Source organism: Musca domestica, unplaced genomic scaffold, assembly GCF_030504385.1.
Source record: "Musca domestica strain aabys unplaced genomic scaffold, Musca_domestica.polishedcontigs.V.1.1 2, whole genome shotgun sequence".
Taxonomy (NCBI): Eukaryota; Metazoa; Arthropoda; class Insecta; order Diptera; family Muscidae; genus Musca; species Musca domestica.
This window is the reverse complement of record NW_026712249.1, coordinates 15,595,439-15,611,775: the sequence shown is the minus strand read 5'-3', so window position 1 is coordinate 15,611,775 and position 16,337 is coordinate 15,595,439. Positions and strand designations below refer to the sequence as shown.

Genomic DNA, 16,337 nt, shown 5'->3' with positions numbered 1-16,337 from the left:
AATTTTTTGCGGAATTAATTTTCACTTACCTTTTGCATTCATACGCCGCCGGCGGCTTAAACATGTGCCACAAAGGTTTGGGACATACTTCACAAGCTGTTGGCATATGATAGGTTATATGCACAAATTCATGGCCTAGAGGAGAGAGCAGGGACAGAAAGGTTTTTTAATGGGTAAGGGGAGAGATTTTATCAAGAGTATACCTTTATGGATTATGGATCCTGGTCTTTCGTCTCCTGTACCACCCCTTATCATACTCATATCCAATTGTTGCTGTTCATCGGGTCTGCGGGCCTCACCCTCGCCGGCGTATAATAATTGGAATATGCGCGGTATCTCTTTGGCATCGGCTCTAATAACATCACCCTGAGTTACTGAACGTACGTGAAATACTTTGCTGATATTTCGAAAAAAGGAGAAATGGGAACAAGATGTGGTTAAAAAAATAACATCGGGAATGTGGTTCAAAATATTCGTAAAAAATCTACGATTTTTTTACCCTCCACTATTCAATGGAGCGTATATTAGACGGAATATTCATAATAGACCCTACAAAGTATATATATTCTGGATCAGCGTGAAATTCTAAGACGATCTAGCGATGTCCGTCTGTTTGTTTTTCTGTCCATCAGTCTGTCTCTCTGTCCGTCTGTCTGTTGTAATCCCGCTATCTTTCGAACGAATTGAGATAGAAGGCTAAAATTTTGTATACATGCATAGTTTACCAGTAGGCAGGTTAAGTTCGTAAATGGGCCATGTCGGTCCACGTTTTCGTATAGCCCCCATATGACGGTACCTTCCGATATTCGGTATTTTCATGATTTTAGCGACACAATTTACCGGAATTATTTCAAATTTCATATTTAAAGTTCGCAATGGGTACCTCCCGATATTCGGTATTTTCTTGATATTAGCGACATAATTTAGCGGAATCCTTTCAAATTTCGTATTTGAAGATCTTAGTGGGCACTACAACCTATGACAAAAATTTGTGTATGCAGGTCCACGTCTTCTTATAGCCCCCATATAACAGTACCTTCCGATATTCGATATTTGGATGATTTTAGCGACATTATTTATCGGAATTATTTCAAATATCGTATTTGAAGTTCGTAATAGGCACTACAACCTATTGCAAAAAATTTCGTATGCAGACCCACACCTTCGTATAGCCCCCATATGACGTTACCTCCCGATATTCGATATTTTCATGATTTTTGCGACATTTTTCACCGGAATCATTTCAAATTTCGAATTAGAAGATCTTTATAGGTACCACAACCTATGGCAAAAAAAAAATCGTATGCAGGTCCACGACTTCGTGTAGCCCCATATAACGGTATCTCCCGATAATCGGTTTTTTGATGATTTCCGCAACATTTTTCACCGGAATCGTTTCAAATTTCGTATTTGAAGTTCGTAATGGGCACAACAACCTATGGCAAAAAATTCCGTATGAAGGTCTACGTATTCGTATAGCCCCCATGTAACGGTACCTCCCGATATTCGGAATTTTCATGATTTTAGCGACATTATTTACCGGAATTATTTCGAATTTCATATTTAAAGTTCGTAACGGGTACTACAGCCTCTGACGAAAATTTTTGTATGCAGGTCCAAGTCTTCCTATAGCCCCCATATAACGATACCTCCCGATATTCGGTATTTTCATGATTTTTGCGACATTATTTACCGGAATCGTTTCAAATTTCGTATTGGAAGATCTTAGTGGGCACTACAACCTATGGCAAAAAATTTCTTATGCAAGTCAAGGTCTTCGTATAGCCCCCATATAACGACACCTCCCGATATTCTATATTTTCATGATTTTAACGACATTATTTAGCGGAATTGTTTCAAATTTCGTATTGGAAGATCTTAGTGGGCACTACAACCTATGGCAAAAAATTTCGTATGTAGGTCTACGTCTTCGTTAAGCCCCGTATAACGTCACCTTCCGATATTCGGTATTTTCATGATTTTTGCGATATTATTCACTGGAATTGTTTCAAATTTGGTATTTGAAGTTCGAAATTGATACTACAGCCTATGACAAAAATATTTGTATGCAGGTCCACGTCTTCTTATAGCCCCCATATAACAGTACCTTCCGATATTCGATATCTGGATGATTTTAGCGACATTATTTATCGGAATTATTTCAAATTTCGTATTTAAAGTTCGTAATGGGTACTACAACCTATGGCAAAAAAATCGTATGCAGGTCCACAACTTCGTATAGCCCCCATATAAAGTACCTCCCGATATTCGGTATTTTGATGATTTCCACAACATCATTAACCGGAATTATTTCAAATTTCGTATTTAAAGTTCTTAGTGGGTACTACAACCTATGACAACAATTTTTGTATGCAGGTCCAAGTCTTCGTATAGCCTACATATAACGGTACCTCCCAATATTCGGTATTTTCATGTTTTTTGCGACATTATTTACCGGAATTATTTCGAATTTCATATTTAAAGTTCGTAACGGGTACTACAGCCTCTGACGAAAATTTTTGTATGCAGGTCCAAGTCTTCCTATAGCCCCCATATAACGTTACCCCCGATATTCGGAATTTTCATGATTTTTGCGACATTATTCACTGGAATTGTTTCAAATTTGGTATTTGAAGTTCGAAATTGATACTACAGCCTATGGCAAAAAATTTGGTTTGCAGGTCCACGTCTTCGTATAGCCCCCATATAAAGGTACCCCCCGATATTCGGTATTTTGATGATTTCAGCAACATTATTCACTGGAACTGTTTCAAATTTCGTATTTGAAGTTTGTAATGGGCACTACAACCTACGGCAAAACATTCCGTATGAAGGTCCACATATTCGTATAGCCCCCATATAACGGTACCTCCCGATATTCGGAATTTCATGATTTTAGCGACATTATTTACCGGAATTATTTCAAATTTCGAATTTAAAGTTCGTAATGGGTACTACAACCTATGGCAAAAATTTTTGTATGCAGGTCCACGTCTTCGTATAGTCCCCATATAACGCTACCTCCGTATATTCGATATTTTGATGATTTCCACAACATTATGCACCGGAATCGTTTCAAATTTCGTACTGGAAGATCTTAGTGGGCACTACAACCTATGGCAAAAATTTTTGTATGCAGGTCCACGTCTTCGTATAGTCCCCATATACCGGTACCTCCCAATATTCGGTATTTTCATGATTTTAGCGACATTATTTACCGGATTCGTTTCATATTTCATATTGGGAGATCTTAGTGGGCACTACAACCTATGGCAAAAAATTTCGTATGTAGGTCTACGTCTTCGTTAAGCCCCCATATAACGTCACCTTCCGATATTCGGTATTTTCATGATTTTTGCGATATTATTCACTGGAACTGTTTCAAATTTCGAATTGGAAGATCTTAATAGGTACCACAACCTATGGCAAAAATTTTTGTATGCAGGTCCACGACTTCGTATAGCCCCCATATAAAGTACCTCCCGATATTCGGTATTTTGACGATTTCCACAACATCATTAACCGAAATTATTTTAAATTTCGTATTTGAAGTTCGTAGTGGTTACTACAGCCTGTGGCAAAAAAAAATCGTAAGCAGGTCCACGTCTTCGTGTAGCCCCCATATAACAGTACCTCCCGATATTCGGTATTTTAATGATATTAGCGACATTATTTACCGCAATTACTTCGAATTTCGTATTAGAAGATCTTTATGGGTACTACAGCCTATGGCAAAAAAAAATCGTAAGCTGTCGTAAGCAGATTTACGTCCACGTATAGTCACCATATAACGGTTTTCATTTAAGTGTCAGTTTTCGGAATTTTTTTTAAATTTTCAAATTCCTTCCAAATGGCGGAGGCTTGTTTGTTGTCCTTATGATTACAAATAACACTTTTGAAAAACTTACCTTAAATCTAATATTAGCACAGGATCAATGGTATTCTGTTTGTCGATTTCCGAATTATAGAATATGATTTTGCGCGATGATACCACAACAAATTGACGCTTCCAGCCGTGGCGCCGTATATTCTGTTTATTGGGCACACTCAGCCAGCCCTCAAATACCGAGTCCTGTGTAAGTGAAAGCAGAGATGAATTCTATGCGAACCCAAAACGGAACGGAAATTAAATGGATTTTGGGCGAATGACAGATTATTGACAAAGCAAATTATGATGGGAACAAATTTGACAGGTTAAAAGGTGTTGGCCAAATTATGATGCGGTCAGTTGAAGCATGATTGTTTGATGTAGCAGGAGAAGTTGTAGAAAAAAAAAGAGAAGAGAGAAAAGTGATTTTGGTTAATTTGAATGATGTTATTTTTGTTAGTTGAGTTTTTTAAAAAAAATGAAGCCCTCACCTGATTATCTTCGGGATCATTGTCGGCAGATGACAAGGATGCTGTTTCATTAAGTTTCGATTGTAATTTTTCAATTTCCGTTGCCTTGCAATCGATTTCCATTTGGAGTTTTTGTTTAATCTGCAAGGAGGAGGAGAGATATGATTTTAATACGAAATTCTGAAAACAAAAATGTTTCGATACGATACGAATACTTACATGACTGTCTTCAACGGCCTGACTAAGCAGATCTTGATATTTAAGTAACAATTGACTGTATTTATCACGCTCCTGTTGCATTTCCTGCTGTAGGCGACGCATTTCCTTTTCCTTCTTACGCAACTCAGCCGATGAGCGGGCTTTGCCTTTTTGTTCTGTGGGGGAAGAAAGAGAGATAGAGGGAAATTAGATGTTGAACCTTAAAATTTCGATACGACAAATAAAATTTCCTAGAGGACAAAAAGTGGGTCTCTCTGACGAACAGAAGGATTTTTTTAAACCATCAGAAGGGATGCAGACAACCAGAAAAAAAGTTATTGACGACCAGTCTCTATGGACGACTAGAGTATCTATAGACCACCAGAAGGGAGAAGAAGGAAGTCCCTGCAGACGATCCGAGAGGAGTCTCTATGGACGACTAGAAGAGAGTCTCTAGAGACGACCAGAAGGGAGAAGAAGAGACTCCCTGTAGACGATCTGAGAGGAGTTTCTATGGACGACTAGAAGAGAGTCTCTATAGACGACCAGAAGGGAGAAGAAGAGACTCCCTGCAGACGATCCGAGAGCAGTCCCTTTAGAGAACCCCTAAATGAGTCCTTATTAACTACCAGAAGGAAGTCTCTATAGACGACGAGAAAAGAATCTCTAAAGACGACGAGAAGAGAGTCTGTAATGACGACCAGAAGCGAGTCTTTATAGACGAGAGGGCCAGAGAGGAGTCCCTATAGAGTCTCCCCTATAGACGAGCAGCTGGGAGCCTCTCCTCTATAGACAAGCAGCTGGGAGTCTCCTCTATAGACAAGCAGCTGGGAGCCTCCTCTATAGACGAGCAGCTGGGAGTCTCCTCTATAGACAAGCAGCTGGGAGTCTCCTCTATAGACGAGCAGCTGGGAGTCTCCTCTATAGACGAGCAGCTGGGAGTCTCCTCTATAGACGAGCAGCTGGGAGTCTCCTCTATAGACGAGCAGCTGGGAGTCTCCTCTATAGACGAGCAGCTGGGAGTCTCCTCTATAGACGAGCAGCTGGGAGTCTCCTCTATAGACGAGCAGCTGGGAGTCTCCTCTATAGACGAGCAGCTGGGAGTCTCCTCTATAGACGAGCAGCTGGGAGTCTCCTCTATAGACGAGCAGCTGGGAGTCTCCTCTATAGACGAGCAGCTGGGAGTCTCCTCTATAGACGAGCAGCTGGGAGTCTCCTCTATAGACGAGCAGCTGGGAGTCTCCTCTATAGACGAGCAGCTGGGAGTCTCCTCTATAGACGAGCAGCTGGGAGTCTCCTCTATAGACGAGCAGCTGGGAGTCTCCTCCATAGACGAGCAGCTGGGAGTCTCCCCTATAGACGAGCAGCTGGGAGTCTCCTCTATAGACGAGTAGATGGGAGTCTCTATAGACGAGCAGAAGGGAGCCTCTATAGACGAGCAGAAGGGAGCCTCTATAGGCCAGCAGAAGGGAGGTCCTATAGGTGACCAGAAGTGAGTCTACATAGGCGACCAGAAGGCCGTACCCATAGACTCGATAGACAACCAAAAGAGAGTCTCCCTGGAAATCCATAGACCACCAGAAGAACGTCTTTATAGACGACCAGAAGAAAGTATCCATTGACGACCAAAAGAGAGTCTCGATAGACGACCGGGAGGGAGTCTCCATAGACGACCAAGAGAACTAGATAGGAGTCTCTAAAGACGGCCAGGAGGGAGACTCCATAGAGGACCAGAAGAGAGTCTTAATAGACGACCAAGAAGGAGTCTCCATAGAGGACCAGGAGCGAGTCTCCATAGACAACCATTAGGGAGTCTCCATAGGCGACCACGAGCAAGTCTATATAGCGACCAGGAGGGAGTCTCCATAGGCGACCACGAGCAAGTCTATATAGCGACCAGGAGGAATTCTCCATAGAGAAGCGAATCTCCATAGACGATCATAAGACCAGATCCAGGAGGAAGTCTCCATAGACCTCACCTGAAGGGAAACTAAAAGTGAGATCCAACAAATGGCAAAAAAAAAGACATAACAAATACTTACGTTTCGAATCGGTATCTCGTCGATTCATAACCTCGGCCAATTTATTAACGGCCACCTGTTTCAGCAACATTTCATTCTTCCACTTGTCCTTGAGTTTGGCAATTTCTTCCTCTTTCGTCGTCTTCACCTGGACAACTTCTTCCTGCAATTTCTTGTTCTGTTGCTGCAACTCATCCATTTCCGAATTCTTTGCATTGAGTTTCTTCACATAGTCCGCCTCGGTTTCCTTGGCCGCCGTTAGCAATGAATCCTTGGCAGCTATTTCATTGCGATGTTTGGTCATGAAATCTTTTAGTTCCAATTCTTTGATGGTCTTTTCTTTTTCCAAATCGGCCACCGTCTCTTCGGCAATGGAACGGGCTAGGGCTTCGGAATCGGCCCGAGCCACTGCCACTTGTACTTGATGTTTGAGCGAGACACGTTCCTCTTTCAGATCTTGTATTTCACGACAACGTTCCTCGATCTCTTCGCGATGTTCATTGGCCTGGGCTTTGTAGAGGCGGGAGAAAATTTGTTCGGCATCCAATTGATCTTGGAGCTCCTTCTTTTGCAGGATCTCCTTGTTTAGCGAGATTTTTAGCAGGGCCATGTCTTCTTCGTATTTGCGTTTGTTTTCGCGCAGGGCGCTGAGCTCCTTTTGCAGTTGGTTTTCGCGCGACTTGAGATGGGCCACCTCGGAACTTTTCAGACTTAGATCGGAGAGAAGGGAGTTTTTCTTGGAATATTCTTGATCTAGTTGGGATTGTAGGACGGATACCTTCTCGGCTTCTTGTCGGCATTCTCCCTCAAGCTTTTGTAGACGCTGTTGGATTTGCCGATAGTCGACAGAGAGCATGGACAGTTGTCTTTCTTTTTCTTGGGAATTCTGATCGGATTTAATGCGGGCCGATTTCTCTTCATTTAGCTTTGTCTGCAGGGCCTTGACCTCCTGGAGATTGGCTTCCTCGCGACTGAGCATGCGAGATTTTTCGGTTTCCTGATGGGCCTTTACCTCTTGCTGATAACGACCCTGGGCTGCCTTTAGTTCAAAATCCAAGCCCGCATGGGCCTTTTCCAGATCGGAGATTTTCTCATTGAGTATGCGATTGTCTTCGTAGGCCTGTTGTTCCCGGGAAATTGCCCGTTCCAAGTCATTGGCAATGGATTGCAGTTTATTTTCGGTTTCTTTTTGCAGTTCCTTTAGCTGGGAGCGCAAATTCTTTTCCTGGGCCAGTTGGGCCTGCAGCTCAGCCACTTCCTGCTGCAGTGTTTCCTTTTGGCCCTGCAGGCTTGTGATCATCAGCTGCAACTGGGCAATTTTCGCCTCCAGTTCCTGTTTGGCCAGACCCAATTCCGCTGCCTGTTTTTTAAGTTTTTGCGAATTTTCTGTTTCGTTTTTGAAATTCTCTTCCATTTCCTTCAGCTGTTTTTCCAGCGTCAGAATTTTCTCATTGTGATGCTGATTGTTGTTCATCTCCCGGGTTCGAATCTTCTGTTCATTGTCCAAATTCTTTTGGGTCTCGGCCAGGAGTATCTCGGTCTTTTTACGCAACTCAATTTCCTGTTCAAACTTTTGCAGGGTCATTTTGTAGTTGTGCTGGGTTATGGCCAAATTCTTTTCATAATCCGAGGCCATGGCCTGCAATTCGCTCTCCCTTTGGCTAATCAATTCCAATTGTTGTCTCAGGGATTTGTCCTGTTTCTCCAATGTCTCCACATGGTTACGCTCCCTTTCGAGCAAAGCCTCTAATCTCTTGATCTCATTGGAATTTGAGGGCCGGTGGCGGTGATTGTGGTTGACGGAATTCATGTTGTTCTCCTTGGCATCGACGGTGTCATTGTTCGACAGCAGCTGATAATCTCCGGTGTAGGTAAAGCCAATGAATGGCAAATGATTGCCATCGAAATTTTTCGGCACAGGAAACACTTCCTCAGGCGTCTCATCTCGTTCGATATCCTCAAAATTTCGGGTGTCATCGTCGGAAGACAGTTCAGGTATTACGGGAGGGACACTTTCGCGTATGTTATCAAAACTCCAGGTGTCGTTTTGGAAGAATGGATGTTCCTTGATTTCATCGATACCTCGGCGGCCCAAACGCTGGGTACGATCTGTCAAAAATGCCCGTATCAGGCTCTTGGCATTTTCACTGATCTCCACTTCGGCGGGGAAATTCAACGAATTCTTGTGATCCATAATCTTGCCATAGGTGCCAACCAAGGAATCCGCATAGAAGGGTGTATCACCCACCAACATTTCGTAAAGGAAAATACCCACCGACCACCAATCACACTCACGGCCATATTCATTGTCCACACCCTGACTCTGCAGCACTTCGGGACTAATATAATCCGGAGTACCCACCGCATTGCTGGACACCACCAAGCCGTTGGGTCCCATGCGCATACACGTACCAAAATCGGCCAACTTCAAGTGGCCATGGCAATCCAACAGCATATTATCCGGTTTCACATCGCGATGTACAAAGCCCATATTGTGTATGGTGTCCAGGGCCAGCACCACTTCCATGGTGTAGAATATGGCCCATTTCTCGGGTATCTCATACATTGACATCAGCGATACAATATCCCCACCGGGCATGTAATCCATCACCATATACAAATATTTGGCGTCCTGAAAGGCAAAATGCAGCTGGACAATCCATTCGGAATTCGCGTGGGCCATAATGTGACGTTCCTCCCAAAAGAAGGCGGAATCGGGTCGTTTCATCATTTCGAATTTCGATAAACGTTTCATGGCATACACCTGGCGGGAGGATTTATGTCGCACCAACTGAACTTCGCCAAAGGCACCGGCACCAATGATTTTGATAAAATCGAAATCATCGACATTCATGCGCAGCTGGCAGATCTGTTGGGCAAGCGGTTTGTCTGGAAGGAAAAAAAGAAAAAAACCAAAATTAAAGGTCGTTAAAAAAATTCCATTTAATAAGGACCTAAAGGACAATATGTGGGGATTTTTTAAGAATATTTTTCAAGGACTACAAGGACAATAGTCGTGGTTTTTCAAAGAATATTTTGTCAAGGACCATAAGGACAATATTCGTGGATTTTTAAAGAATATTTTTTCAAGGATCAGGACAATATTCGTGGATTTTTAAAGAACACTTTTTTTCAAGAATCAGGACTATGTTCGTGGATTTTTAACGAATATTTTTTCAAGAATCAGGACAATATTCGTGGATTTTTAAAGAATATTTTTTCAAGGATCAGGACAAAATTCGTGGATTTTTAAAGAATATTTTTTCAAGGATCAAGACAATATTCGCGGATTTTTAAAGAATATTTTTTCAAGGATCAGGACGATATTCGTGGATTTTTAAAGAATATTTTTTCAAGGATCAGGACAATATTCGTGGATTTTTAAAGAATATTTTTTCAAGGATCAGGACAATATTCGTGGATTTTTAAAGAATATTTTTTCAAGGACCATAAGGACAATATTCGTGGATTTTTAAAGAATATTTTTTAAGGATCAGGACAATATTCGTGGTTTTTTAAAGAATATTTTTTAAGGACCATAAGGACAATATTCGTGGATTTTTAAAGAATATTTTTTTAAGGATCAGGACAATATTCGTGGATTTTTAAAGAATATTTTTTCAAGGACCATAAGGACAATATTTGTGGATTTTTAAAGAATATTTTTTTGAGGATCAGGACAATATTCGTGGATTTTTAAAGAATATTTTTCCAAGGACCATAAGTACAATATTCGTGGATTTTTAAAGAATATTTTTCCAAGGACCATAAGGACAATATTCGTGGATTTTTAAAGAATATTTTTTCAAGGATCAGGACAATATTCCTGGATTTTTAAAGAATATTTTTTCAAGGATCAGGACAATATTCGTGGATTTTTAAAGAATATTTTTTCAAGGATCAGGACAATATTCGTGGATTTTTAAAGAATATCTTTTCAATGATCAGGACAATATTTGTGGATTTTTAAAGAATATCTTTTCAAGGATCAGGACAATATTCGTGGATTTTTAAAGAATATTTTTTCAAGGATCAGGACAATATTCCTGGATTTTTAAAGAATATTTTTTCAAGGATCAGGACAATATTCGTGGATTTTTAAAGAATATTTTTTCAAGGATCAGGACAATATTCGTGGATTTTTAAAGAATATCTTTTCAATGATCAGGACAATATTTGTGGATTTTTAAAGAATATCTTTTCAAGGATCAGGACAATATTTTTGGATTTTTAGAGAATATTTTTTCAAGGATCAGGACATTATTCGTGGATTTTTAAAGAATATTTATTCAAGGATCAGGACAAAATTTCGTGGATTTTTAATGAATATTTTTTCAAGGATCAGGACAATATTCCTGGATTTTTAAAGAATATTTTTAAGGACCATAAGGACAATATTCGTGGATTTTTAAAGAATATTTTTTCAAGGATCAGGACAATATTCGTGGATTTTTGAAGAATATTTTTTCAAGGATCAGGACAATATTCGTGCATTTTTAAATAATATTGTTTCAAGGATCAGGACAATATTCGTGGATTTTTAAAGAATATTGTTTCAAGGATCAGGACAATATTCGTGGATTTTTAAAGAATGTTTTTTCAAGGACCATAAGGACAACATTCGTGGATTTTTAAAGAATATTTTTTCAAGGATCAGGACAATATTCGTGGATTTTTAAAGAATATTTTTTCAAGGATCAGGACAATATTCGTGGATTTTTAAAGAATATTTTTTCAAGGATCAGGACAATATTCGTGGATTTTTAAAGAATATTTTTTCAAGGATCAGGACAATATTCGTGGATTTTTAAAGAATATTTTTTCAAGGATCAGGACAATATTCGTGGATTTTTAAAGAATATTTTTTCAAGGATCAGGACAATATTCGTGGATTTTTAAAGAATATTTTTTCAAGGATCAGGACAATATTCGTGGATTTTTAAAGAATATTTTTTCAAGGATCAGGACAATATTCGTGGATTTTTAAAGAATATTTTTTCAAGGATCAGGACAATATTCGTGGATTTTTAAAGAATATTTTTTCAAGGATCAGGACAATATTCGTGGATTTTTAAAGAATATTTTTTCAAGGACCATAAGGGCAATATTCGTGGATTTTTAAAGAATATTTTTTCAAGGATCAGGACAATATTCGTGGATTTTTAAAGAATATCTTTTCAAGGATCAGGACAATATTCGTGGATTTTTAAAGAATATCTTTCCAAGGATCAGGACAATATTCGTGGATTTTTAAAGAATATTTTTTCAAGGATCAGGACAATATTCGTGTATTTTTAAAGAATATTTTTTCAAGGATCAGGACAATATTCGTGGATTTTTAAAGAATATTTTTTTTAAGGATCAGGACAATATTCGTGGATTTTTAAAGAATATTTTTTCAAGGACCATAAGGGCAATATTCGTGGATTTTTAAAGAATATTTTTTCAAGGATCAGGACAATATTCGTGGATTTTTAAAGAATATTTATTCAAGGTTCAGGACAATATTCGTGGATTTTTAAAGAATATTTTTTCAAGGATCAGGACAATATTCGTGGATTTTTAAAGAATATTTATTCAAGGTTCAGGACAATATTCGTGGATTTTTAAAGAATATTTTTTCAAGGTTCAGGACAATATTCGTGGATTTTTAAAGAATATTTTTTCAAGGTTCAGGACAATATCCGTGGATTTTTAAAGAATATTTTTTCAAGGATCAGGACAATATTCGTGGATTTTTAAAGAATATTTTTTCAAGGATCAGGACAATATTCGTGGATTTTTAAAGAATATTTTTTCAAGGATCAGAATATTTTTTCAAGGATAATGGATTTTTAAAGAAGGATCACAAGGACAATATTCGTGGATTTTTAAAGAAGGATCGCAAGGACAATGTTCGTGGATTTTTAAAGAATATTTTTTCAAGGATCATGGATTTTTAAAGAAGGATCACAAGGACAATATTCGTGGATTTTTAAAGAAGGATCGCAAGGACAATGTTCGTGGATTTTTAAAGAAGGATCACAAGGACAATGTTCGTGGATTTTTAAAGAAGAATCGCAAGGATAATATTCATGGATTTTTGAAGAAGGATCGTAAGAAGAATCCTAAGGACAATATTCGTGGATTTTTAAACAAGGATCTTAAGAAGGATCCAAAGGACAATATTCGTGGATTTTTAAACAAGGATCTTAAGAAGGATCCTAAGGACAATATTCGTGGATTTTTAAACAAGGATCTTAAGAAGGATCCTAAGGACAATATTCGTGGATTTTTAAAGAATATTTTTTCAAGGATCAGGACAATATTCGTGGATTTTTAGAGAATATTTTTAAGAAGGATCCAAAGGACAATATTCGTGGATTTTTAAAGAATATTTTTTCAAGGATCAGGACAATATTCGTGGATTTTTAGAGAATATTTTTAAGAAGGATCCTAAGGACAATATTCGTGGATTTTTAAAGATGGATCGTAAGAAGGATCCTTGGGACAATATTCGTGGATTTTTAAATAAGGATCCTAAGGACAATATTCGCGGATTTTTAAAGAAGGATCGTAAGGACAATATTCCTGGATTTTTAAAGAAGGGTCATACGGACAATATTTCTGGATTTTTAATGAAGGATCGTAAGAATGATCCTAAGGACAATATTCGTGGATTTTAAAGAAGGGTCATACGGACAATATTTCTGGATTTTTAATAAAGGATCGTAAGAAGGATCCTAAGGACAATATTCGTGGATTTTTAAAGAAGGATCCTAAGGACAATATTCGTGGATTTTTAAAGAAGGATCCCAAGGACAGTATTCGTGGATTTTTAAAGAAGGATCCTAAGGACAGTATTCGTGGATTTTTAAAGAAGGATCCTAAGGACAGTATTCGTGGATTTTTTAGAGAAGGGCATACGGACAATATTTCTGGATTTTTAAAGATAAGAACATTTTTCAAGGATCAAAAAAGCAATATTCGACGATTTTTCAAAGATCAAAACGACAATATTCGAGGATTTTTTAAGAATAAAAAAAGGCAATATACGACGATTTTTCAAGGAACAAAAAGATAATATTCTTTTTTCAGGGATCATATTATTGGATTTTTAAAGAATATTTTTTCAAGATGTTCATATATTTTCAAGAACATTTTTTCAAGGACATTAAGGCTAATATTCGATGAACCATAAGGACAATAATCGTCAATTTTTAAATAATATATTGTTTCTTTTTTTGGAATTTTCTAAAACATTTTTCAAGGGGACCACTCTAAGGTATTTCTAGTTGCCAGATAATGTGTTGTGTTGTCATTCGTAATTAAATTGATAACGAATACATTCCTCAGGTCGCTTGTTTACTTACATTTCGCTGCATACTGTTCTATATTTTTCAGGCGTTTCAATGACTCATGATCACAGTCGTTCACCAGAGCCGTCACCGTGTCTAGCAGGCAGTCGACATTGCAAATACTATAGGGGTTACGCATCTCCTGTTCCAACACATTGGTCCTGGAATGAAAAAAATGAAAATTAAAATTTAATTTTTAATTTAAAATTAATTAAAATAAAGAAATTAAAAAAAATTAATTAAAATTTATTTTTGGATTTCCTGAATTATGTACATGCAGAAATAGTAGAAATTCTCTTGCTAACCCTCAACAAGAATTGTTAATTTATAAATTAGGGTCCCAAAACCAGGAAAATATAAATTCAGCTCATATAGAATTAACGATAGCAACAACAACATCTACATCCATAATGAAAACCATAAAAAATTAAATTTATTTCAAATCAATAAAAAAAATTAAAACTTCATTTCGATTATAAATTCAATGATTGTTCATCAACACAATTATATGTTCGGACAGACACACAGTCCGTCCAACAGTCAGACAGCCAAACAATGTTACGTTTGTAAAACTAACACCCAAAACGTGCGAAAATCAACCATAAAAAGCAAAATTTCAACATTTGATCATTTCCAAAAATAACAAAGAAAAAAAATTATATATTAAAATGACGTAATAATAATATTATTACAAATCACGTCTCTTTTAAATAAGAAAAAATGAATTAAACAATAAATCTTATAAAAATTATTTCTTAAAAAAATCCATAAAAACTAAGAAAAAATATTTTTTAAAAAATCCACGCCCAATAAAAACTAAGAAAAATATTTTTTAAAAAATCGACGCCCAATAAAAACTAAGAAAAAATATTTTTTAAAAAATCCACGCCCAATAAAAATTAAGAAAAAAAAAATTTTAAAGAAACAACGAAAAAATATTTTTTAAAAAATCCACGCCTAATAAATCTAACGAAAAAATATTTTTTAAAAAATCCACGCCTAATAAATCTAACGAAAAAATATTTTTTAAAAAATCCACGCTTAATAAAAACTAAGAAAAAATATTTTTTAAAAAATCCACGCCTAATAAATCTAACGAAAAAATAAATCCACGCTTAATAAAAACTAAGAAAAAATATTTTTTTAAAAAGTACACGTCTAAAAAATCTAAGAAAAAATATTTTTTAAAAAATCCACGCCTAATAAATCTAACGAAAAAATATTTTTTAAAAAATCCACGCTTAATAAAAACTAAGAAAAATATTTTTTAAAAAATCCACGCCTAATAAATCTAACGAAAAAATAAATCCACGCTTAATAAAAACTAAGAAAAAATATTTTTTTAAAAAGTACACGTCTAAAAAATCTAAGAAAAAATATTTTTTAAAAAATCCACGCCTAATAAATTAGCGAAAAAAAATATTTTTTGAAAAGTCCACGTCTAATAAATCTAAGAAAAAATATTTTTTAAAAAATCCACGCCTAATAAATTAGCGAAAAAAAATATTTTTTGAAAAGTCCACGTCTAATAAATCTAAGAAAAAATATTTTTTTAAAAAGTACACGTCTAAAAAATCTAAGAAAAAATATTTTTTAAAAAGTCCACGCCTAATAAATCTAAGAAAAAATATTTTTTTAAAAAGTACACGTCTAAAAAATCTAAGAAAAAATATTTTTTTTAAAAAGTACACGCCTAATAAATTAGCGAAAAAATATTTTTTAAAAAGTCCACGCCTAATAAATTAGCGAAAAAATATTTTTTTAAAAATCCACGCCTAATATATTAGCGGAAAAATATTTTTTAAAAAATCCACGCCTAATATGTTTGCGGAAAAATATTTTTTAAAAAATCCACGCCTAATATGTTAGCGGAAAAATATGTTTTAAAAAATCCACGCCTAATAAATTAGCGAAAAAATATTTTTTTAAAAATCCACGCCTAATATATTAGCGGAAAAATATTTTTTAAAAAATCCACGCCTAATATGTTTGCGGAAAAATATTTTTTAAAAAATCCACGCCTAATATGTAAGCGGAAAAATATTTTTTTAAAAAATCCACGACTAATATATTAGCGGAAAAAAAATTTTTAAAAAATCCAGGCCTAAAATATAAGCGGAAAAATTTTTTTTAAAAAATCCAGGCCTAAAATATAAGCGGAAAAATATTTTTTAAAAAATCCACGCCTAAAATATTAGCGGAAAAATATTTTTTAAAAAATCCACGCCTAATAAATTAGCGGAAAAATATTTTTTAAAAAAATCCACGCCCAATAAATTGGCGAAAAAATATTTTAAAAAAAATCCACGCCCAATAAATTGGCGAAAAAATATTTTTTAAAAAATCCACGCCTAATAAATTAGCGGAAAAATATTTTTTACAAAATCCACGTCTAAATAATCTTACAAAAAATATTTTTTACAAAATCCACGTCTAAATAATC

The 16,337-nt window shown here is 36.2% G+C and overlaps 1 protein-coding gene across 3 annotated transcripts in view; it reads right to left on the bottom strand.

Annotated features, from left to right (window-relative positions):
- Positions 1–16,337, bottom strand: part of LOC101901648 (rho-associated protein kinase 1) — an 81,629-nt gene that overhangs the window by 20,613 nt on the left and 44,679 nt on the right. For 2 of the 3 annotated variants that reach the window (XM_059121866.1, XM_059121864.1), the window contains exons 3-9: positions 13,910–14,055; positions 6,579–9,446; positions 4,558–4,712; positions 4,360–4,479; positions 3,909–4,099; positions 204–397; positions 30–135 (exon numbers count right to left, since the gene is read on the bottom strand). In XM_059121866.1, the coding sequence (XP_058977849.1) occupies positions 30–135; positions 204–397; positions 3,909–4,099; positions 4,360–4,479; positions 4,558–4,712; positions 6,579–9,446; positions 13,910–14,055 (3,780 nt within the window). The remainder of the gene's footprint in view (positions 1–29; positions 136–203; positions 398–3,908; positions 4,100–4,359; positions 4,480–4,557; positions 4,713–6,578; positions 9,447–13,909; positions 14,056–16,337) is intronic. The other variant, XM_059121865.1, reaches the window with a different exon arrangement.